The 25,029-nt window shown below is 49.5% G+C and overlaps 1 protein-coding gene across 2 annotated transcripts in view; it reads left to right on the top strand.

Annotated features, from left to right (window-relative positions):
• The window catches only part of STUM (stum, mechanosensory transduction mediator homolog), a 57,399-nt gene that overhangs the window by 30,017 nt on the left and 2,353 nt on the right, over positions 1 to 25,029 (top strand). For both annotated transcript variants that reach the window (XM_081493852.1, XM_081493853.1), the window contains exon 2: positions 21,024 to 21,203. In XM_081493852.1, coding sequence (XP_081349978.1) covers positions 21,024 to 21,203 — 180 coding nt within the window. The remainder of the gene's footprint in view (positions 1 to 21,023; positions 21,204 to 25,029) is intronic.

The raw sequence follows: 25,029 nt of genomic DNA, 5'->3' as shown, positions 1-25,029 counted from the left end.
GTAGCCTCTGTTCTACTCTCTGTCTCTGTGTGAAATCATACCATATTTGTCCTTTTGCGACTGGGCTTCCCTGGTGGCTTAGACGGTAAAGAATCTGCCTGAAATGTAGAAGACTGGGGTTCGATCCCTGGGTCAGGAAGATCCCCTGGAGAAGGGAATGGGTACCCACTCCAGTGTTCTTGCCTGAAGAATCCCATGGAGAGAGGAGCCTGGCAGGCTGTAGTCCATGGGGGTCACCAAGAGTTGGACACCACTGAGCGACTAACACTTATTCAACTTAACATAATGTCGTCAAGGTTTATCCATGTCATATCACATGTCAGCATTTCCTTCCTTTTTAAGACTGAATAACATTCCATTGCATATATTCCACATTTTGTGCCTCCATTCATCAGTGATGAACACTTAGGTAGGACATTTTCGAAATGCAGTGGTTGTTCTGAGGGACTCTCTAGATGTCTGGCTGTGACATTGCCCCTCAGTGGTCTCTGGGGTTGATTTGGAGCATCTGGCTGCCTGGGAGGAGGTGTGCCCAGAGGTGAAGAGGAGAGAGGCCCACTACTCCCAGGTAAAGGCCTAGTGTGATGGGCAGGGAGGTTGACCCCCAGCATCCTTTCCATCAAGATGACTCATTCAAGCCAGTCTTGTGACTCCAACCTCTTACAGGTGACTGGTTCAGAAATTGAAAGGTGACTCAATCATCATTAATCAGGGAAATGTTTCCTCATGCCTGAAACAGGGCTACAGAAAGAGGCTATCTTTATTCCTGCAGACATTGTCATGTCTGGATTGAGATTCCTGGAACTGCTGCAGCCGTCTGGGTATGGCCTCGGGTTGAAGTGTGGCTGTGCAGAGATCGGAAGAGCCTTGAGGGCACAATTGAACTGATTTGGACTTCTTATCATTTGCGATGATGTCACTCAGGCTAGTTTGAGTTGGCTTTGTGTCACATTCAGCCCAAAGCAAATCAAGAGGTACCATCTCTGGTATATGAAATGTTCCTCAACTAGACTTTCCAAGTGATTATCTTTGGAAACAAAGCATACAGGGAAATTTACAAGCCTCAAGAATGACATGAGCCTGCCATTAACTGTAGATGTAGATATACTGTAACAAATAACCACTTGTGGTTGGTACCTCAACCAGTTGCACTGTCCACCCACTGTGATATCCCCAGGACCTTGGCTGGTGTGCGTGCCATTCCATCAGCCTGGGTTCAATCCCTGGGTCAGGAAGATCCCCTGGAGAAGGGGATGGCTACCCACTCCAGTATTCTTACCTGGAGAATTCCATGGACAGAGGAGCCTGGTGGGCTTCTCTCCATTTACACCTGCTTCTTCCAGCCCTGTGGAGGTGAGCTGGATCACTGCAACAGGTAATGTCCTGGGTCTCGGAGTGCAGGATAAACCTGACTCTGTGCTGATCTCATCTCTAGAGATGAGGTTGGTGATGCTGAAGTTGGCAACTGCCCTTCAGCATCCAAATGTCCAGGTGCCTGTCTCTGCTGATGAAGCACAGGAAAGAAACATAAGGGAACAGGACTGCATTTTTAACCAACACTTTGTGCTCTGCTTTGGGACACCATCGCCTTTAAGGGGGTGGCTGGGAACTGAAATAAGTTCTCCTCTGTTTATGGGTGATTCTCTTGTCCTGCATGTCATCGATCTCTGTAGAGAGGCTGCTGCTCAGAACAAGCTCATCCCCCAAGGATCTGCTCTTAAAGTCAGCAGCATGTTAATTTTTTTTAAAATTTCAAATCACTCCCAGCAAACATGCTCAAAGAGGGTGAAATTCATTTCTGGAAAGAGCCAACTTGCAGCCAAGTGAAGTGAATAAAGTGGGTGATGGAGCCGAGTATTCTGACTTCTATCAGGGTGAACTGTGACCAGAACCCATGAGTCTGAATCCCGATATGTGGGTTCTGGGGGGCTGCTGCTGCAGAGTTCATGCCCTGACAGTGTGGGTGCAAGAGTCACAGCCTTGCAGGGAAGGAAGCATGTACTTTGGGGCTACTGTCTGCGTGGAATGGTTGTTCACAAATCTTGAAATGTTCCTGGCATTTCACTGTGGGTAGGGGGCTGTGGTCCCCTAAACCCTTTAAGGACATTTCCCCTGATGTGTGCTTGGGTCTGTTTGTGTTCACTTTGGGGGTGTGGGGTGCTCTGGGACACAAAGTCCTTATGCTGCTCATGTAGCTCCTTCTCAACAGGGCTTTGGTCCCTTGTTGTCAGGCTGTCCCCCAAGGGCTTCTGTCCTTTCCCTGTCCTATTCTCAGACCCTGATGGGTCTGTGGGAAGAATAGGAAGATACTTCGTGAACTACACAGTCCCCTAAGAAGCTGGATCATTTCCATTTCAGAAGGCAAAGTGATTAAGTATCCTGGGGACTGAATCCTACAGGTGCCAAAGACAAGAACATCAATAATAATAACCACCCTGAGAGTAGAAGAGTGCTCAAAGAGGGGAAGTGCTGACCGAGGTCCTGCAGTGGGTGCTAAGTGCCCAAGCAGGGCTGGAAGGCCACAGTGTGACTCTGCTCTCCTTTACCACGCGACCTTTCCTAAGGAGTTTGGAGCATGTGTAGGCAGCTGCTTTGTCGTCCCAGAACCTCAGCCTGTCTCTCATCCATAGGGGCTGTGAAAAGCAGATCTGTCTCCTTGGCTTGTGTAACCATCAGCTTCTCAGCTAAGGTGGTCCCGCAAGGGCTCTGCTTTAATATGAGCTGTGTACGGACTGCATAAGCGGATCAGGGTGTGGGATGGGAGCCCAGTGGAGATGGACTTACCTGTAAGCTAACCACCCAGGCTTGCCCTCAAGCAGCTCATGGTCCATTCAAGGTCAACCATGTGACCCCTGAGAAAAGACAGGAGGGCAGCAGAAACAGCAGAAATCCACAAACACATCTTGCCCAGTTCTTAAGACACACAGGTCTTTGAGCCTTAGCTGATGCCTCTGTGGAGATCTATTTATGTAATAAACTCTTACTAAAGGCCTGCCACGTGCCAGGCATTGTACTGGTGCCTGGAAGATACAGGGGAGAAAAATACAAACCCTATTTCTAGTGTACTGATAGTTACAGCACTTTCACAGCACTCACTGGGAGTACCAAAGAATTGATACTTTCAAACTGTGGTGCTGGAGAAGACTCTTGAGAGTCTCTTGGACTGCAAGGAGATCCAACCAGTCAATCCTAAAGGAAATCAACCCTGAATATTCATTGGAAGGACTGATGCTGAAGCTGAAATGCCAGTACTTTGGCCACCTGATGGGAAGAACTGACTCATTGGAAAAGACCCTGATGCTGGGAAGGATTGAAGGCAGGAGGAGAAGGGGGCGACAGAGCATGAGATGGTTGGATGGCATCACTGACTCAATGGACATGGGTTTGAGCAAACTCTGGGAAATAGTGAAGGACAAGAAAGCCTGGTGTGCTGCAGTCCATGGTGTCGCAAAGAGTCACACATGACTAAGTGACTGAACAACAACAATGAGTGGGTGCCCTGCACTGTTCTAAGCACCAAACGCTTCCTGTAAAGTTGATGACAACACAGGAGAGGTAGAGATTATTGCTCTCATTTTCAGATGAAGAAACTGAGGCCCGGAGAGGTTAAGAGATTGTCCAGGGTCACACTGGTGGTAAGGGGCAGAGCCATGGCTCAGACCCAAGGAGGCTGGGTTCAGAGTCAGCTTTCTTACCTTTTGGCTACACCCTTCAAAATGCTCATAGCTTGCGCAGGGGGAGAGTGTACCTTCCTAGGACCACTCTCCACCCAGGAATTGTCCTCCATTCAGATTCATCAGATACTTGAGTACCTTCTATGAGCCAATTATGCTTCTAGGCAATGTAGAGACCTCAAAGGTGGACCAGACGAGGCTGGGGCCCCTGAAGGCATTTCACTGTGGTGAGAGGATTACAAGTAAGTAGTACATAGTGGCGATCAGAGGCCCGTGGGGGCCCCAGTGGAGTGTGGCTGGCACTCTTGGGCTCCGAGCTGGAGTGTTCGGGCAGGTTGTACAGTGGGAGGGAGTGTAAGCAGAGAAGATGGTGGGGGAGGATGGACAGCGAGCTAGTGGGCGGGCGAAGAATAGGAAACCAGCAATATCAGATGAGAAGAGGTGGCCAGTGGGTAGGAAGCGCAGCATGTGGGGAGGAGCCAGTGCTGCGGGGCTTGCCACCCATTAGTGAGTTCCCTCCTGAGCCTGGCCTGGCCCCTTCCCATCACAGTGGCTTGGGCAGAGCCTTCTCTGGACTGATCATAGCCAGTCTCCTGGTTGGTAATGTAGATGTCCCCTCCACAGCTGCTGAGGTTTCTCTGAGATTCCACTGAAATCTCATTTCCATTTTCAACCCCCTAGCTCCTGCCTTTCCCTCCCTCCCCACTCACGTGTCTGTCCCATTGAGCATCACAGCTTCCGGGTCCCTTCTGCATGGCCCCCTCGGCTGAGTCAGCCTGTAGCCACTGTAGAAGTTCCCAGCCTTCTCTTGGAAGCTCTGGTCCCAGGGGTGCCGCTGCAGCACCATTTATACCAAGGCTGCAGCTGGGACAACTTTGTGACCCCCTGCACTGTAGGGGTCAGGTCCAAGCCTCCCAGACCTACAGGAAGGCCTCCATCAGGCCAGCTGGTTTAAATTCTTGGCCCTTTCCTGAAATAGGTAGATTTATCAAGTCCATTGAGCTCTTTGCCCCTTTAAGAAACTAGCAAGGGGTGCAAAGTGCAGCTCCAGAGGTGGTCTCTCTAGAGAATGATCCATGGAGAGCCAGACCAATTCTGTTTGGCTCCTATTTTCTGGAAAGGTTTTCTCAAGTCCTAGGAGAGGCTCTGCAGCCAAAACCTGAGTCCATCCCCTCCCTCCTGTTCTCTTGATGGAGCTGAGGGTCTCCAGTCCTCCAGCCTCTTGTTCCTCTTTCCTTGTGGCCACTGGGTTTCTGAAAACAGGCCCAGTTGGTGTTTAGTTAGCTTTTGCTGTATAACAAACCTCCCCTAGATGTAGTGGCTTAAAACAGCAGCCTGTGGGTTGTGATGTGGGCTGGGTTCAGGAGGGCTGCACGGCTGGAGCCTCCTCCATGTGGTCTCATCCCCCAACAGATGGGCTGGGCCTGTTCATGTGGCACCTGGACAGAGCTGTATGAAAGCAAGTGCAGGCGCCTGTGGTTCTTGCTCTCAGCTCGCAACTGGTATGATGCCACTTCTAGCACATGTATCGGCCTGTGAAAGTCACAAGGCCAGTCTGGATTCAACGGGTGGGGAAACAGGTTCTTTTCACGGGAGGAGTTGCAAAGCACATTGCAAAGGACATGGGTTCAGAGAAAACTGGGGCCCCTCCACAGATGCTGAGGTTTCTCTGAGATTCCACTGAAATCTCATTTCCATTTTCAACCCCCTGGCTCCTGCCTTCTGCAACTGACTACAGTTGGTTGTGTGTATGTTAGTTGCTCAGTCATGTCCGATTCTTTGTGACTCCATGGACTGTAGCCCACCGGGCTCCTCTGTCCAAGGAATTCTCCAGGCAAGAATGCTGGAGTGAGTTGCCATTCCCTTTGCCAGGGGATCTTCCCATCCCAGGGCTCAAACCCAGGTCTCCTGCATTGCAGGCAGATTCTTTACCATCTGAGTCACCAGGGAAGCCCGACTATAGTTGGTTAATGCACCTTTATTCTAGGCCCTGTCTGTTAAATGAGGATAAAGATGTGGATTGTTGTGGGAATCGGGTGAGGTAATACAGTAAAATGTTCATCTCTAATGCTTGATACATTATAGATTCATCATCAGAGCCATAGTAATGAATGTTGGAGGGTTGGGAAGGGATCTCTCTTTAGACATCAAGCATACATGTCTGGCCGAAAGTAAAGTAGAAGCAGTTCTCTCTTCTTCCTCCTCCGTGCTTATTAGTCTGTCTCTGTCCGCCTGGAGTGGTCCTCAGGGAGCCCCTCCTCACTGGTCCCTTCCTCTCTCTTTCCCCATGGCCTTGTGGTCACCATAGTCCTCCTCTCTGTCTCTGACTCAGCCTGTCATCCCTCAATGGGAGGTGGGGCAAGAGACATTAGTTCTGTGTCCAGGAGGCACAGAAGTCAGATGGCCCTGCTACAGGGCCAATGAGCCTTTCTTGTCCTAGGTTGCTGCCTCCAGTTGTGTGGGTCAAAGGTGATGCCACACGTGGCTGGCAGCTCTATGCTTTGATAATAACATGTTCTGTTGGCCAGCCACAGAGCACAGTTTAAGACGAAGGAAAGTAGACCTCTACCCCTTGGTGGAAGAGTGTCAAAGAATTTGGGGCTACCTTTTGAAATCACACCTTCATTTTAAAAAAGATGGTCCAATTTGTCATTTCTCTGCTGGATTTTGTAACACATTTCTCCTCTGTTAGTGAACATCATGGACAATTTACCAGCCTCACATTACCCTCTTTTCACTCCCCCTGCCCCCAACTAAGATTTTCACTCAGGAATCGATACCCCAATGCAATCTGGGCAGTATAAGGAAAGCTGACCCTACTTCTAGCTCCAGGGGTGAGCCCAATTGCTTAAGACAGTAAGTACCTTCCATCTTCTGCCAAATCGTTGGTTCAAAGGCGGGCATGTGACAGTCCACTCTGGGTAAATCTCAGGACTCCTGATTGGAATACTAGGACGGAAATATCCTGTCTTCTCTGGACAAGTGGTATGTGGATGTGAAAACTGGAACTGCTACAATTATTTTGTCACCATGAGAGAAGTTGGTCTTACAATAAAGTTGATACCATGGAAGACAAAGAGGTGGAAGATATTGGGTCTGTGTTGAATCACTGAGTCATGGAATCAAACCAATCCTGAATTCTTATTAATAATAATATAGTCAACAGTGGTTAAGGACTTAGTAAGTTCCAGGCACTTTAAATGGATAATTTCTATTAAGTGTTACAAAGAGCCTGGATAAGGGTATTATTATAACTCCTACCTTACAGATGAAGGAATAGGTCAATAAATCTTTGATGAGGAGACAGGCCTCTGAAGGCAGAGTAATTTGCCCATGTCCCCACAGCCAGTAAATGATAATCAGGAATCGCGCTCAGCAGTCTGACCCTCAAGCCCACTTTCTCTAACCACTGCCCACACTGCCTTTCTGAACTTTTCCAACTATGGGAGCCAATGACTCCCTTTGTCATCTGAGCCTATTGAGTTGCTTACTTCCAAAATGAAGAACCGCAGTGGACACCATCTCTGTGCAGGTGTGGCATGCTCCCATGACATGAGCTGCAGCATCAGCCCTGTGTGGAGAGAGCCGATCTGAGCCCAGTTCCAGGAGCCCCAGCAAGAAGCTGTCCCCGCCATAAAGCACAACTGGGGCCACTCCCCAAGGCCCGGCTCCAGGAAGGAGCAGGTGTGTCTGACTGCTGGGCCTATGGGGAGGCCCCAGCCAGACAGGGAACACCTGAGCACCAACCCCTCCCTCCTCCTCCCTAGCCTTCTGGGAGGCTGGGGCACTGGCTCAGCCCAGCCACCCCCTTTTCCACTGTTACTTTTGTGTGACTGCCGAATCCACCATGGCTTCACCAGGTCTCCTGGGACTGGAGTCCTTTCCTGGCTTCCAAACAGGAACCCTCAGCTTCCTCCTTCCCCTCCCACCTCCAACAGGTGAGCCCGACCCTCCCACCCGAGAGCCTGGCTTTGTCAGCTTCACTGGGAAAGGTGCTCTAGGACTGGCGGCTGCATTCCAGAGATGTTCCTGGATGTTCAGGGGCTTTTGTCGCAGCCCAGGTGTGGTCACACAGCATGATTTCTTTTCTGTGCTAGGTGTCTGCATGCCCTCTGTTCTCCGGTTTGATTGACTGCAACGTGATTTTCTCTGTCACCAATCATGTTACCGAAGGGAATATGTGAGGTCTGGCTGCTTGCTGCTCAAAAGCCAATAAACAGGCCAGGTTGGTGGAAAGGAAAGTTTGCTTTACTTCAGATGCTGGCAGCTGAGTAGGAGGTAGAGGATGGTGGACATCTGTCCAAAGGCCGATTCTCCCTGCGCACTGCCCTCCTGCCACCTGCCGCAGCAACCAGCAGTGCAAGAGCTTTTATAGACAGAAGTGGGAGGGGAGACTACATGAAGAAACAATACAGTCATCTCTGACCCATCATCTTCAAATTGATCATCAGTGGTCTGACCACTGTCATCTTGATTATTTTAGATACAATTAATCTTCAGTGTCAGGGTCCATTTGTTCCCATTTCTCTCTGGCCAGTTCTCAGAATTGTGGCAGCTTATGTCATGAGTACAGTCTGGTCGTCATGTAGTTAACTTCTCCTCCTGGTGTTTTAGTATCTGTAAGACAGCTCACAGGATATAGCTCAGAATATTAGCTATAGCCCTTGAGAACTGAAGGTGCTTAATGACTACATTATTATTATTTAGTCTCCTTTGATTGTTTTCTTTGCTCCGTATTTCTCACTTCTCTGGTTACACTTATTCTTTGACTTAAGTGTTCCACAGACAAAAGGCAGGCAGAGGACATGGAGGGGGTACAAGGACCATAGGGTCCTGCTCCATTTCAGTAAGATGCTGTTTTGCTGGGCAACAGAGTTGGATCTTAACAGGTGCCTGAAACTTTTTCGAACTGAAAAAAGGATTTGTTTTTATTTATTTATTTTGGCTGTGCTAGATTTTCGCTGCTGTGTGTGGGCTTTTCTCTAGTTGCAGCAACCAGAGGCTACTCTTCAATGAGGTGCTCCGACTTTTCATTGCAGTGACTTCTCTTGTGTCAGAGCACAGACTCTAGGCATGCGGGCTTCAGTAGCTACAGCACATGGGCTCAGGAGTTGAGGAATCTTCCCGTACCAGGAATCCAACCCGGGTCCCCTGCACATTGGCAGGCAGATTCTTATTCACTGAGCCACCAGGGAAGTCCCAAGAGAATTTGTTTTTGAAAATAGAGAAAAAGTTACCTCAAATTCTTCCATGGGCTTTCTTGGTGGCTCAGACGGTAAAGAATCCACCTGCAATACGGGAGACCTGGGTTCGATCTCTGGGTTGGGAAGATCCCCTGGAGGAGGGCATAGCAACCCACTCCAGTAAGCTTGCCTGGAAAGTCCCCATGGACAGAGGAGCCTAGTGGGCTACAGTCCATGGGGTTTCAAAGAGTCGGCCACGACTGAGCAACTAAGCACAATTCTGGCATGGCAAAACAATTCCCATCTGCTTAATACGCTCCAATCCTTGCCACAGATGTAAATATTTTTAAATAGTCTGCTGTACAGTATACATACTATTTTTGTAGTTTCACTTAAAGCGCTTGTCTGGCTTGCTGCAAAGTCATCATAATTGTAATTTTACTGGCCGCATAGTACTGTGACATATGGATGCATATAGAGCCTCCGTCTCCATGAGGCTGACATAGTGAACTCAGCAGTTATAATAAATAGTGTTTTAAGGTGGAATGAAGAGTAGTACCATTGGCTACAAGCCACTAGGAGGGCAGGATTCATTGAGATTTTCAGCTTCACTTATGTTCAAGAATAACTCTTTGTTCATCAGGATTCTGCTCTGGCATCACCTCCTGGGGAAGATTCTCTGGGTCTTCCTGCTTGGGGTGAAGGTGCTCCCCTTGCTCCCATGAGGGCTTCCTGTGTTCCGTGTACTTTACATGCTCGAATTCAGCCCTGACATCCCTAGGAGGCAGGCTACTATCATTACCTTAACTTCAGATGGGGAAACTGAAGCCTAAAGAGGTTCGGTTACTTGTCAAGATCTCATGGCTTCTGCGGGGGGTGGGGGTGGGGTGCAGCCATTCTGGCTCCAGAGTCCCTTTTATAATGTGGGCTCCCCCTGCTTCTGCCCTATCCCCTAGGACTGACCTCATGGATTGTGTTCATGACTTCTGTCTCTTACCACCTTGTGAGATTCTTTAGGGCTGGGACATTCCTGTTTGTTTGATGCACGTGGTTTTAGCCCAGTTCTAGGCACCCAGCAGGTGCTTCATAAATGCTGCCTGAATACATGAAGGAAATGAGTGGATGAAATGAATCGGTATGATTTTAAGGAAGGGGCGACTTTGCACCCAGGAATGCGTGCCTCCAGGCCTGGGTGTTCTGATGGGGGTGTTCCACCACCACCTGCGGTGCACAGGTCAGGGGTCCCCGAGGCCTCTGTTGCCGAGGGCTTCGGGCAGGATGCCAGGCCGAGATGTCCTCCCTCCCGCCCCGTCGCAGGGGCCACTGCTCAGGGCACCTGGGTCAGCTCCCCCAGCATCCCAGTGATGAGCCCCCTCGGGTGCTGGCACACCTGGCCTCCCACTTACTTGGGTGCCACAGGCTCAGGGCAGCCTCGTCCTCTCACTTGGCTCAATGAGGAGAGAGTGACTCCAATTCAACAATCTCAATGCAAGCAGATGGCGGCCGCTACAAAGATGTTATTTGTCATTTGGGTGATTGAATGAGGGTCAGCTGTGAGCCCAGAGGCCTTGCCCATGTGGATGAGATGCCCACTGGGTTCAGGGGTAGATGCTGGGCTCTAGTTCCCAAGTCTGTTGCTGTAGCAGTGTCCCCAGAGCCGTGTCCCCAGAGCAGCGCCTCAGGTTTCACCTCATTGCAGGTTCTCACTGCAGTGATCTCAGAAGGGCTCCCCAGCAGCTGTGACCTTGGGCAGAGCCCCTCTCTGTTTTTAATCTCAGTGTCTACCCATCCATGGAAATTGCATCTTGTCAGGTTGCAAATTCTGAAGAGATGGAAGCTGTGTTGTCTCCTCCAGCAAATGTCACTGCTGCTGCCCTTGCCCATCCCTCCACCTGACTGACCACCCTGAACGCTGGTCCTGCTGGAAGGCTGGAGGGACGAAGCTCGGTCCCCTGGGGCCTCCATGCCAGCCCGGGCTCCTTGCCCTGGTCAGTACACAGCTGCCCTCCTGGTCCCATCCCCACTTCCTCGGTTTATCCTCTGCCATTTAAGTCAGAATCTGTTGTGACAGGGCTCAAAACTGAGGAACTGAGAAATTGCACATGGTTACATTTCTGCTTGGGCTGAAGATCTTAGGGAAAGCCTGGGGCCCCCGAGAGTCCAAGGGGTCCAGTTCAGTCCTGCAGCTTGTCCAGGGCTGGGAGTGTGTCTTGGAGCACATCAAGGATCTGGCAGGGGAGGCTGAGGGCAGAGATTTGCTGACAAGCACAGGGAGGCTGATGCAGTGCCCAGTGCCATTAAAATTAACTATCAGTTGCAGTCAACCTGCCCTCTCACCCCATCAGCCTGATGTCACAGTGGAGGCAGTAAGAGGGACAGAGGAGGGAGCTGGTCTCGTTTTCTCTGTCCTCAAAGGAAGGATGACATATTTATTAGTGGTAGCCATGGGGGCTCCCTGTCCTCCTTCCTTTAAACCATGGAGCCTTTCCCATTGGAAAATCTAAGGCCCCATAGTGGCTGTAGTCTCGAACCAGGAGTGTTACCTGCAGAGGTCTCACTTGCAAACCCACTTATCCACCCGGAGGCTTCTTCCTGGCTGCCTTTCCCTGAGCTCCTCAATCCTTGAATCCTTCAGTGACTCCTCAGCATTTGCCTGAGGCCCAGGAGGAATACAGAGCGGGTGTCCTAGTCCTTTCTGACTAGGGAGAGGAGAGAGGAGAGGGGCACCAGGCATGGGGTAGCAGCTGGGGCTAAGGGCAAAGTGGTCCTGGGTATCTTACACCTTCTCTTTACTGGGGGGACAGAAAGCTTACCTGTCCACCCTTCATTATTTTTCTTCCTTGAAATTGATGCTCGGAAAGGTTGAAGTTGTAATTAACTCACTGTCCCATCTCTAATTGGTCAGAGATGGATAGAATGTCTGCTCAGAGCTGCTGACAACAGGAGCAAACCCCTCGTTACTGCACTGAAATGATGAGCTTCCAGCTTATAAGCCACCTTCTAATGAACTGCTGCCACCTCATTAGGGGTCTTGGTGCTGTCTGGAATGGTGAGAAGAGTTCACAAAGCCTTTTGCCATTGGTCCAGGATCTATGGGGCAAAGACACTGGTAGATTTTTTTAATGTATTTTTATTTCGGTTGTATTGAGATATAACTAACATATAGTATTGAACAATGATTTGACTTACACACATCATGAAGTGAACATCCATCCTCTCATAAAGAAACAAAATCAAAGAAATAGAAAAAAAATTTCCTTTGTGATGAGAACTCTTAGGATTTATTCTCTCAACAACTTTCATATATAACATGTTTTTGTTGTTTAGTCACTAAGTTGTGTGCAATTCTGCAATCCCATGGATTGTAGCCCACCAGGCTCCTCTGTCCATGGGATTTTCCAGGCAAGAATACTGGAATGGGTTGCCATTTCCTTCTCTAGGGGATCTTCCTGACCTGGTGATGAAACCTGCTTCTCCTGCATCTCCTGCATTGGCAGGTGGATTTTTTACCACTGAGCCACCTGGGAAGCCCCATATATAACATAGAGCAGGGTTAATTATGTTTATCACATTGTACGTTGCATCCCTAATACTTATTTATCTTATAACTGACGGAATTTGGTACCTTTTGACTACCTTCATCTAGTTCCACCTTCTCCCACCCTGTCTCTGGTAACCACAAATCCCATCTCTTTTTCTGTGAATGTGTTTGTTTTTGAAGTAGAATTGACCTATAGCACTATGTTAGTTCCTGTTACACAACATAGTGATTTGATCTTTCTTACATTTCAAAATGATCGTGATAAGCCTAGTTACCATCTGTTGCCATATAAAGATATTACATAATTATTGATTGTATTACCCACAATGTACATTTCATACCAATGACTCACTTATTTTGCAACTGGAAGTTTGTACCTCTTAATCTCCCTCACCTATTTCTATCCTCCCCCTCTGGCAACCACCAGTTTTTTCTCTGTATTTTTGACTTTGCTTCTGTTTTGTTATATTTGTTCATTTGTTTTGTTTTTTTAGATTCTACATATAAGTGAAGTCACACAGTATTTGGCTTTCTCTGACTTATTTCGCTTAGCATTAATACCCTCTAGGTTTATTCATATTGTTGCAAATGGCAAGATTCCATTCTCTTTTTTATGGCTGCTGCAGCTGCTGCTGCTAAGTCGCTTCAGTCGTGTCTGACTCTGTGCGACCCCATAGACGGCAGCCCAGCAGGCTCCCCAGTCCCTGGGATTCTCCAGGCAAGAATACTGGAGTGGGTTGCCATTTCCTTCTCCAATGCATGAAAGTGGAAAGTGAAAGTGAAGTTGCTCAGTCGTGTCCGACTCCTAGTGACCCCATGGACTGCAGGCTACCAGGCTCCTCCGTCCATGGGATTTTCCAGGCAAGAGGACTGGAGAGGGTTGCCATTGCCTTCTCCTTTTATGGCTGAGTAGTATTCAATTCATCCATTCCTTATCCATTCATCTATTGGTGGACACCCAAGTTGCTTCTTTACCTTGGCTATTGTAAATAATGCCGCAATGAACAGAGACTACATCTTTTCTAATTAATGTTTTCATTTTCTTCAGATAAATACTCCTAAGTGGAAATGCTAGATCATATGGTAGTTCTATTTTTAATTTTTTGAGGATCTTCCATACTGTCTTTCACAGTGGCTACACCAATTTGCATTCTCACAAAGAGTTCATGAGCGTTTCCTTTTCTCCACATCCTCATCAGCACTTGTTTTTTTTTGATGATAGCCATTCTGACAGGTGTGAGGTGATATCTCATTGTGGTTTTGATTTGCATTTCCCTGATGGTTAGTGATGTTGAGCATCTTTCCACGTGCCTGTTGGCCATCTGTATATCTTTTTTGGAATTCAATCTGTCCAGGAATTTCCCAGATAAGAATACTAAAGTGGGTTGCCATTTCCTGATCCAGGGATTGAACCTACATCTCCTGCATTGGCAGGTGGATTCTTTATCACTGAGCCACCAGGGAAGCCCTACTTAGGGCACGGGCACTTTGAAACTATCTTGATTCTGTCTTCCTAGGGCTTTTGTCCAGAATCGTTTATGAACTTCTGGTCACTTCTTTTTGCTTTCCTTTTCTGTTTCCAGTTGAAATGATTGCATAATGATGAAAATTTGATGACCAGACCAGCTGAATTAGAATCTCAGTGTTGTTTGACCCAGCAAGATATATTTTTAGCACAATTTCCCTTGCTTCTTATGCCCCCCTCCCCAGGTTTGAGAAATGAAATCTTATAGAACTGAGTTTGACCCTGAACGTGATCTCCCATTTATCTCATTCTGACTCTGAATTGGACACAGTCAGCAATGGGATGTGTTCTGTAGGGTGTGGCTTGTCCTTTCATTAGGCTGTGAAGTCCAGACCACGGCTTCCCTTACATTACCTTCTTGAGGCTCACATTCAAACTTTTGCCAAGAGAGAGCTGTGCTCAACCAACCCTCCCTGGAGGAGTGATGGAGGGCATCCTGGTGTAAGTCTCAGCTACTGATGAGCGGCACATCTTAATGACCACAGAGCCAGCTGCAGGTGATGCCTGGAATCCAACTGGACTTCCTAGCCTCCGTCCCAGGGGAGCACATTTTCTTGGGAGCAGCTGCTTCAGAGGAAAGCTCTACCCTTCTCCCCGTTGTGGCCCTCCCCATCCCCGCCTCACCTGCCTTAAGCTCAGAACCTTCCACCACTTCCTTGTGAGTCATGAGAAAACCTGAGCCTGACAGGACTTGGGAAGGATGATTTCAGCCCCCAGGGTCTGTCCTGATGGGAGTCTGCCAGCTCGCCTTGCCCTGCTTCTCCTCCTCCTGCCCCCACCACCTCCCTAGGACCCTTTGGGACATCCAGGATGGAAGTGAAAGAGCCCTTCCCCTCCCACTGCCTGCTCCTGGAGCCTCAGCCCTATCTCCTTGGGGAAGCCAGTGACCTCAGCAGAGCCCTGGCTGCCAGAGGGGACTGTGGCTGCAAAGCCCTCTGGCTTCTTTGCTGTAAGTCTCTGTGGGGTGGGGGCAGCGTCCTCCTCAGGCTTCTCCACCCATCTCTCTCCCTTGGGATCATGTAGGACACAGAACGCATGTGTCTGCACCTAGCTTCCAGGTGTCTTTCAGCAAACTGATTATTGTAGTTGATAGTTCAGTTCATTACCATCATTTCCCTTTGTGCCAGTTAGTGTTTGGCTGGACCTTATTGCTGTTTAATCAATCAATCATGTCCAACTCTTTGTGACCTCGTAGACTGTAGACAGCCAGGCTCCTCTGTTCTATGGGATTCTCCAGGCAAGGGAATACTAGAGCGGGTTGCCATTTCCTTCTCCTGGGAATCTTCCCAACCCATGGATCGAACCTGCATCACCTACATTACACGTGGGTTCTTTACCATTGAGCCACCAGGGAAGCCCTGATTGGACCTTGGCCCCTGCCAGAAACATTGTGGCCAGGCCCCTGCCTCTGCCGTGGAGGACAGCTTCCCTGACTCAGCTCTAAGTCTTGTGGGGGGATGCTATGGGACAGAGTAAAAGGCCGGAATTGTGGGCTAATTTCCTACAAGGTTGTGTGGTTTTCTGGTTCTCTATCTGGAAGGCCAATCTCTCCACCTATCAGAGAAGGATTTTCAAGCCTGATTGTGTGTTAGAATCAGCTGGGGGAATATTTCTTTTCTGTTTTCAAACAAGCAGTCCTTAGACCCATCCCTGTGCCTCTGGTGGCCTGAAGGTACCCTGCAGGTACCTTGCAACCTGCATTTGTATAAACCTAAGGTCAGATCAGTTCAGTCACTCAGTTGTGTCCGAACCTTTGCGACCCCATGGACTGCAGCACGCCAGGCTTCCTTGTCCATCACCAACTCCCAGAGCTTGCTCAAACTCATGACCATAGAGTCGATGATGCCATCCAACTATCTCATCCTCTGTTGCTCCCTTCTCCTCCTGCCTTCAATCTTTCCCAGCATCAAGGTCTTTTCCAATGAGTCAGTTCTTTGCATGAGGTGGCCAAAGTATTGGAGTTTCAGCTTCACCATCAGTCCTTCCAATGAATATTTAGGACTGATTTCCTTTAGGATAGACTGGTTTGATCTCCTTGCTGTCCAAGGGACTCTCAAGAGTCTTCTCCAACACCACAGTTCAAAAGCATCAATTCTTCAGTGCTCAGCTTTCTTTATAGTCCAACTCTCACATCCATACATGACCACTGGAAAAACCACAGCTTTGACTAGACAGACCTTTGTTGGCAAAGTAATGTCTCTGCTTGTTAATATGCTGTCTAGGTTGGTCATAGCTTTTCTTCCAAGGAGTAAACGTCTTTTAATTTCATGGCTGCAATCACCATCTGCAGTGATTTTGGAGCCCCCAAAAATAAAGTCTGTCACTGTTTCCATTGTTTCCCCATCTGTTTGCCATGAAGTGATGGGACTGGATGCCATGATCTTAGTTTTTTGAATGTTGAGTTTTAAGCCAACTTTTTCACTCTCCTCTTTCACTTTCATCAAGAGACTCTTTAGTTCTTCTTCGCTTTCTGCCATAAGGGTGGTGTCATATGCGTATCTGAAGTTATTGATATTTCTCCTGGCAATCTTGATTCCGACTTGTGCTTCATCCAGCCCAGCATTTCGCATGATGTACTCTGCATAGAAGTTAAATAAGCAGGGTGACAATATACAGCCTTGACATACTCCTTTCCCAATTTGGAAATAAATTTCCCAGTTTGGAAATAAATAAACCTCAGTTGGAGAATTCTAATGTGCTAACCAGTGTGGAAAATCTGCAGTAGATCCCCCACCCCTCACCTTTTGCCTGGACGAAAACCTTGCTACCTGCTTCTCTGGTGTGGTTATATCCTCATCCTCTCCCTCCCCGCCAGCTTCTCCTCAGCAGCCAGACAAGCTTGAGTTTCTCCCAAGGACTTTGGAGAGAGGGGTCCTCTCCCATGTTCTCAAATCCTCACCTATTTCTCTCCCTGAAACTCTGATATCCTGCTCCCTGCTCTCAGCCCCTCAGCTTCTCAGACTCTCCCTGAGGCCGCTGGTGACTTATTTCAACCCGGGACCTGCCTGTCCCCACTCCATCTCTGTAGCAGGCAACCCTGTCCACCAGCTCCTCTTCCCTGAGACTCCTCTGTGTCTGGGACACACACTCTCACCTCTCTCTGATCGGCCCCTCTCTGTCCCCTTTGTGGTCTTGATGTCCCCTGGGTCTTTCCTTGAATCCCACCCCATCCTTGGTGACCTTATTCACTTTGACGACTTCCACTACCTGCAGGCGACCCTCCTCAGCCTGTCTCCAGCTCGGCTCTGCTCAGCCCATGGGTACCGCCCTCACTGGCTTCCCCTCCTGGTTTGTGGCTCCACACTCACCACATAGAGTGGGAAACCAGATACCCAGACCCGACTGTGCCCCCTTCTCCCTTCTGAAATAAACAGGCCCCTCAATCCCCAGGACACCCCCTCCTCCTCCTGGGGGTCCTTCTCTCCCCTGCACCCACTACCATGCCTCCCTGCCCACCTCATCTCATCTCACCTCCCAGACTCTTCCTTATCCCTTCTGCCCCATCCTCCTCTCAGCGGTCACAACCCTGACCTGTGATTCCCCATTGAAACCAGCCTTCCCAGGGGCTGCCTGGTTGCCTGGAAGAGGAAGCCGGGCCCCATAGCAAGGCCATCAGGGCCCCCTCCAGTCTGACAGCTGCCCACCTCCAGCCTCGTTTTTCATCCCTGCCCGGCACGTGGCACCCTGTGCTCAGCTCTCTGTACCCTCAAAGTCCCCTGCCACCCTCTGGGCTTCTGGACGAACATGCTAGGTTATGTCTGGGATATTCTTCCCCTCCTCCCCTTGACTATTTCCCATTGGCTTTCTAGACCTTTCCCCTCATCACGTTTTCTTCTGTGAAGCCTTTCCTGATAAAGCAAACTTGAGTCATCACTGTTCTTTCTGGAACCCAGTGTCCCCACCAGAGCATGAGCTCCCTGCGAGGGACCCAGCTGAGCCTCCACCACCAGCCTGCACTCTCTGTTCCAGGGCCCAGCACTGGCTCGGGGTTTGTGCTCATGGAATAAACTAGAACTAACTGGTTGCTGTTAGAGTGGAGGGGGGCTCTCTCTTTAGCGAGTAAGACATTTAAAATAATTAATACCTCTTCATATGCAACTGTGCTAAAATCATTTTTAAAATTTTCTGTTGAGTAGATTAAAACGATGTTTGTACATTATAAATCCATTCACTTAATGCTTACCTTCTATGGCAGGTGCATGCATGTGCTAAGTTGCTTCAGTCGGGTCCAACGCTGCAACACTATGAACTGTAACCCACCAGGCTCCTCTGTCCATGGGATTCTCCAGGCAAGAATATTGCAGTGGGTTGTCATGCCCTCCTCCAGGGGATCTTCCCAACCCAGGGATCCAACCGGCATCTCTTGTCTCCTGCATTGGCAGGTGGATTCTTTACCACTAGTGCCACCTGGGAAGCCCTTCTATGGCGTATATTACCTTACATGGCAAAAGGGATGACATCACCAACTCAATGGACATGAGTTTGAGCAAACTCTGGGAGATGGTGAAGGGCAGGGCAGCCTGGTGCACTGGCAGTCCATGGGGGTCACAAAGTGTTGGACATGACTAAGTGACTTAAACGAAAACAACAAATGGCTAAAGACCTATCACCATTGTTTCCTAGTAAATGAAATTATTTATCCAAATTAATAACTAATTTGTAATTTATCCAGATTTATGCAACTGCAGGTAATATATGTACATATTGTACAAGTTGGTATGTGACTAATGTGTTTTTATTTTTATACATGTCTTAGTTGGTCAATGTGGGTAAAAGAATAGTGCCCCAAAGTCCCTCCCATACCACATCCATGTTGTCTTTTAAATAAAATGTGGGTCAGCCCATCTTCCCCAGCAGATAAACCTTCCTCTTTGCTGATGTTGCCTGTCCATGGCAACATGGATATGTTGCCATCAGTTTTCAGTTCTCCTTTCTCCAAGTTTGTCTTTCTAATCAGACAGTGGTGGGGTCAATGCTACCCATGTGTGAGACCTTAGACAAGATACTTAATCCTCTTTTTAAAATTAATTAATTTATTTATTTTTGGCCGTGCTGGGTCTTTGTTGCTGTGCAGGCTCTTTCACTAGTTATGGCGAGTGGGAGCTACTCTTTAGTTGTGGGGCACAGGCTTCTCATCGTGGTGGCTTCTCTTGTTGGGGAGCACTCAGGCTCTGGAGCATAGGCTCAGTAGTTGTGGCACCCAGGCTTTGTTGCTCCAAGGCATGTGGGATCTTCCCAGACCAGGAAGCAAACCGTGTCTTCTGCATTGGCTGGAGGATTCTTAACCACTGGACCACCAGGAAAGTCTGAGATACTTAATTCTTGACTCTGAGTGTGTGTGTGCGCTTTAAAATGTAGGTTTTATTATTATTAATAGTGAGGTATGGTGAGGCCAACAGATCAGGAAATCACAGCCATTGAAAAGATAGTTTGTTACTCACAGTTCCTAAGAGGAGAGGGCATACCACACTTTGGAGGTGCACAAGTGGAAGGACCAGGGACCATTAGGAGGCAGAGGAGGTTAGGGAGAGACATGGGCAGGAGACTTTGCTGTGATTTCCATGGGAAAGAATGTCAAGACAGGTCAAGCAGGCTTCGGATGGGCTAGTGTTCCCCAGGGTGTAGGGACTGACTGAGCTGTCTGGTGCCTGGCTGTGAGTGATTAGGGCAGAAGAGAGTGACCCAGAGTGTGAGAGTCTATAACAGAGCAGTCTGGGTGTGCATTCTCAATTGTTTGTCTTGCATAAGAAAGTCATTTGCTATCCCTAGGAACTGGCTAGCCCTGGGAGGGGGATCTCGACAGAGTCAGCAAGTCTCCAGATATCAAAGCATCAGAAACACCAGGGTAATGCAGTATGTAAGGTAGTGTGATAGGCAGAATGATGCCCACCCTCAGAAATGTCCATATCCTGATCCAAGAACCTGCAAAGATGCTACCTTACATAAAAAGGAAGGACTTTTCAGATGTGACTAATTTAAGGATCTTAAAAACATGGGCCTTACCCTGGATTATCCAGTGGACCCAGGATAATCAGAAGGGTCCCTACAAGAGGGAGACAAGAGGGAGAGGATGTAAGGATGGAAGCTGAGGTCTGAGAGCAGAGAAGATGTACAGCTCCTGGCTTTGATTACGAAGGAAGGGGCCATGAGCCAAGGAATACAGGCAACCTTGAGAAACTGGAACAGGCAAGGAAACCATTGTCCCCCAGAGCCTCCAGAAAGGACCCAGCCCCGAGGACCCATTTCAGACTTCTGATCTCCAGCATTATGTTGCTTTAAGCCACTAAGCGTGCAGTAACTTGTTACAGCAGCCATAGGGAACTCACACAGATAGGAGGAAGGCCAGCTAACTTGCAGGGTTGTTATGGGGCTCAGAGCCCATGTAGAAAAGAGCCTGGCTTGAGCGAAGTGTCAATAAAAATGTAGCGATATTATTAATACCTGCAGGGCTCTGGGAAGTTTGGGATGAGGTAAGGGCCATGGATACACCCACCACTTTGCTTTGTGCCTTGTGGGTGCTCAGAAAATCTCGGGCTCTCTGTCCATCCTCTTACAGGTCTGGGGTGTCTGGGAGAGCCCCTTGAAGGAAGGGTTCTGGGAGATGCACCCTGGCCTGAGCTTACTCCCCTCTGCAGGCACCGTGGTCAGTGTGTGCTGGGGGTCATTTCCTGAATTTACCCCTCTGGGTGACTTCCCTGTCCCTTCAATGATGCCAGTTCCTACCTCTGAACTCTTAGACCCTAAGGATCTTTGCCACACGAGGTTGGTGTCCTGTCCACCTGCTGCCTGTTGTCCTTTCAGAAAGTGGCTGCACTGTGGTTCCTTAATGGCAGGAATGGATTGTTATGTGACATCTGTGTTCCCCTGAGGCCTCAGGACTATGCTGGGTCCTTGGCTGCCCCGGGCCGTGCCTCCTCCAGGCTGGTACATTGGCATCTCTAGGGTGGGCACCAGTGGTCTGAGCAGCAAAGTGCTGGACATGAGCTGTTCCTCTCAGAGCTCCTGGAGGGCGAGCCACTGGGCCCTCAGCTCGTGATGGGCACACATGCCTCCGTGTCTCCCAGCACCCTCCAAAGGCTGTCCCCTCTGGCCTCTCACAGGGACGTTCATCTCAGCCTTCACCGTGCTGTGTGGCGCCCGCACAGACCTCCCGGACAGGCACGTGTGCTGTGTCTTCTGGCTGAACATCGCCGCGGCCCTCATCCAGATCCTCACGGCCATCGTCATGGTGGGCTGGATCATGAGCATCTTCTGGGGCATGGACATGGTCATCCTCGCCAGTGAGTAGCTGCTGGCACCACACCTCCCTGTGGGGCTGGGGCTGGGCGGGGATGTGGGGAGCAGGGCTGGAGGAGGGGCAGGGGCCAGGATGGGCTGGGCGTTTGTTTGTGATCCTGTTGGTGGGGGTTGCTTCGCAGGGAGATCTGCACGGCTGGGCCTGCTCCTCCCCCAAGCGCTCACTGGTGTCCGTGGCCACCTGGCCGAGGGGACCCTCCCTGCATGCTCAGCCCTGGGGCCTGCAGGGTATCATGAGAGCACCAGGCAGAGACCTGAGCCAGAGGGCGTGAATAAGGCAGGGAGAGAGCGCCTGTTCAGCTCAGACACACCAGGCATCATGTTTGTCAAGGAAACAGCCTGGTTGACAACACCGGGGTAGCAAGGGTGTGGCCCATGTGAGCTCAGTCCCTTGTGCCTCCATCATGCCATTTCCAGAAAGAAGGAAAAAGCCACCGGGCATACTTGCGCTCAGGAAACCCTGTAACTGCTTTTTATTTAACAGCCAGAACAGCATAATTTCAAATTCTTTTAAAGTAAGCTCTTTGTTCCTTGATGCTAAAGCCTTCCTCTTCCTGATTTGCATTCAGCGGACCTTCACCAGTCACTTAACACAAACTTGATCCCGACACAAAACTGCCGAAGAAGACTTGATTAACATTTTAAAAATAACCCAGCGAGATCTTAAGACAGACACCTATTTTAAGCAGCCGCGTTCCGTCACCCCGTGCTCCCGTGCGGGTCCCTGTATTGTCACACGTTCTGTCTACCTCATTAGGCCAAAACTGCTCACTCACATGGACCACGTCCTCACAGGCTCTTTGTCCTTCTCACCACACCCCACGCTCCTCCTGTGCCCCACACCCGACAAGACCATTTGCAGGTGGAGCGCCCGTGCCAGAGGTGAGCTATGTCAGGGAAGAACAGCGGGGGCAAGAGGGGAAGCCCAAGATTCAGGGGGCTCTAGAATGATCTAGAATGATTCCTAGTTGACTCAGTCTGAGTTCAGAATCCTGTGAGTATCCAAGACCCAAGGCTCACTCAGATACCAGGGCCCAGCAAGGTTAGGGCCAGTGACCAATCAAACCACTAGGCCAGAGAAAAGGCAGGTCCCTGAGCCTGAGCAAGTCCAGCAGAGCCGGTGGATTCCACCAGCCAATTAGATAGGCTGGTGGAAGCAGCTCCTTTCCCCCCTGGGGTGCTGGACTGCCAGGGCATCCCAGAGTTAGAGCTGGGAGACAGGGGCAGCCAGAGAATGGGGAGGGGAACACTGGGCAGGGGGAAGCTGAGGAACAGTCAGAAGATGTCCAATCCCTCCTGGGGACAGTTGCTCCCAGGGCAGGGGCTGCCTATCAGCGAGGGGGTTGGTGAGCCTGCAGAACAGGCAGGCGCCTCCAGCTCCCTCAGGGGAGCCCCGCCCCGGGGAAAGGTCCACGGACCACTTCCATTTGTGGGAAGTGAGGCAGAGCATCGCTAATAAGACAGGCGTGCTGCCAATCATCCGGTGAATCCAGAGAAGCCAAGTCTGACCATTTCCCAGAGGGAGTTTGGTGCTTCTCTGAGAGGCCGTTTCCCAGCTGGAACCTGGAAGGGGCCCTCCGCTCTCAGAGGCTTCTTCAGCGGCTGATGGAAAGCCTGGGAAGGCTGCCCCGTCTCCGCCCAGTATGAGCCCTGGACCCTTCTTAGTGAGTCATCTCCTCGCCACACAGCTGTTGGGCCAGGCACTGGGGCATGTTAGTGAGGAGACTTTCTGTTATGGTGGCACAAAGCTGTGTCACAATAAATGTGTTGATGCCTAACCTGATGCCTAGAGCTTTCTGGTATTCTCTTTTTAGGTCATGCTTGATACCAGACCCCACAGGGTCTAGATCTTAGAGACAGCTTCAAGAACTCCCCTTTATCACCTCCTAGAGAAGGAAACAGAGACCCAAGAAGGGCAGATGGGAACCTGTCGCTTCCTCACCTTCCACCACCCTAGCTGTTGACTCTGCATCAACCCCTCTCTCATGGCTGGTGTGGGGGCCATAGCTGGGCTGCAGGCTACTCAAGTGCTGGAACCCACTGCCCCTCCCTTCCTGCCCCCTTCCTCCCAGCCCATGCCTTCATGGTGGGTCACCTTCTTGGTTTCAGGAGTGCTGTCTTTGTGTCAGACTTTTTAGAACACTGTTTGGGAGATGGACTTGAGGGCTGCACCAGAAAACCCACCACACCTCACTGCTACCCACTTATCCTACCTAGGCACCAGACTTGCTCACCCATCTCAGCAATGGGTGCCTTTGCCCATTTTTCCAGAAAGTAAACCCACCTGCAAAGGATCATAATTGGCACTGTTGAGACGGTGCTGTGGGCTGAGATCACGCCAAGCAACAATGGAGTGTGCATGTCTCAGAAATACTACAGTGAAGAGAATAGTCACAGTGGACTGTCCTAGCACAATGTCTGCCCTAGTAGATAGTTGGATAAGGGACTGTTGTTTCTTGTGTCAGTCCAACCTCTTCCTGTAAAAATGAAGGAGACTTTCTGATTGTAACAACACAGGGTAATTTTTTTTACCTAGCATTGTGTGAGTGTCACCAAGAAACGTATGGGGAAGGATAGATTGGGAGTTTGGAATTGACATGTACATACTACTAGATTTAAAACAGATTACCAACAAGGACCTACTATAAAAAATTTATTAATTAATTAAAACAATAACAGCAAAAGAAACATACCAACAAGAAAAACCTCCTAAGGGGGAAATCAGAGAACTCTAAATCAAAGTAGCAATTAAAATCAGGAACTTGCAAGGCTGCTGCTCTGTTTATATTAATAAAAATAATCAATAACAATTAACAGTAGCCTGTATTGGTTGTGGGTCAATAAATACTTGGTAATTGTACAGGAGCCTTTTTCAGCTGCCATACCCATGGCAGACATTGCCAATCTATCTTAACACCTTCTGCTGAATAGTCTTACCCATTTGCAACACAGGGCTTCAAGCAGTCACTACTAATGGATGCAAGATGTCTACAAGATAGAAGTCTGTTTGCCATTCCCTGCCTGAGTCTTTCCCAAAGCATTAGGTTTTATATATGTGACTCCTGTCCACATAAAAGGTGAACCCCATGGCTTAGATAGGGGCCAGGACGGGTCACTTCAACATCTTTAGGTTGTCACAGTCAAACCTGTCCTGTAGCTGTCCCTCCTTGGAGCCATCCAGAATTCATCTTGAGGCAAACATGGGATGGGGGCAGAAGAAGAGCGAGGGGCAGGAGGTGAGCAGAAGAGCGACCTTGGCTGAGATTCGGAGGGAAGAGGAGAGAGCTTCTTCGCAGTGTCTCACGGAGTGTGACCCCCAGGGAGGGGAGAATGCTCTGCACTCCTGAACCGAAGCCCACACACCCTCTGGGGCTGCCCACTGGCTACAGTGGCTGGTCACTGTGAATGCAGACTGCAGACCCCTTCCATCTCCCAATCCCCACCATGCAGCCTCTCCCTTTTTGTATTTCAGGCAGTCCCTCTGTTACCGACCAGGGTTCTTGGCCTCCTTAATCAGTAGAAACTGATAAGAAGCCAGATGAGAAATCAGGCAAGGTTTTATTGGGGGCCCCTGTTGCTGTAGAGGGGAGTGAGAACAAATAGTTTCCTTTGGTTGCTCCCTGAGCAGAAAAGTGAACTGATTCCTTATATGGGATGAAGGTAGGGGCAGGTCCAGGGGTCTGGCTGGAGGGGTGGCTTAGGTGGTGTCTGTGCAGGGGACATGCATGATACCCTGCTTTTGCTCCAGGCTCTTCAGAAGTGACAGTTGGTTCTTTTGGTCTTTTTGTATCTTCTTGTCCATAATTTGCC

Source organism: Giraffa tippelskirchi, chromosome 5, assembly GCF_054371585.1.
Source record: "Giraffa tippelskirchi isolate mGirTip1 chromosome 5, T2T-mGirTip1v1.2.pri, whole genome shotgun sequence".
NCBI classification, from domain to species: domain Eukaryota; kingdom Metazoa; phylum Chordata; class Mammalia; order Artiodactyla; family Giraffidae; genus Giraffa; species Giraffa tippelskirchi.
Note: the sequence above shows the minus strand (reverse complement) of the source record. Positions and strands in the feature narration are given on the sequence as shown.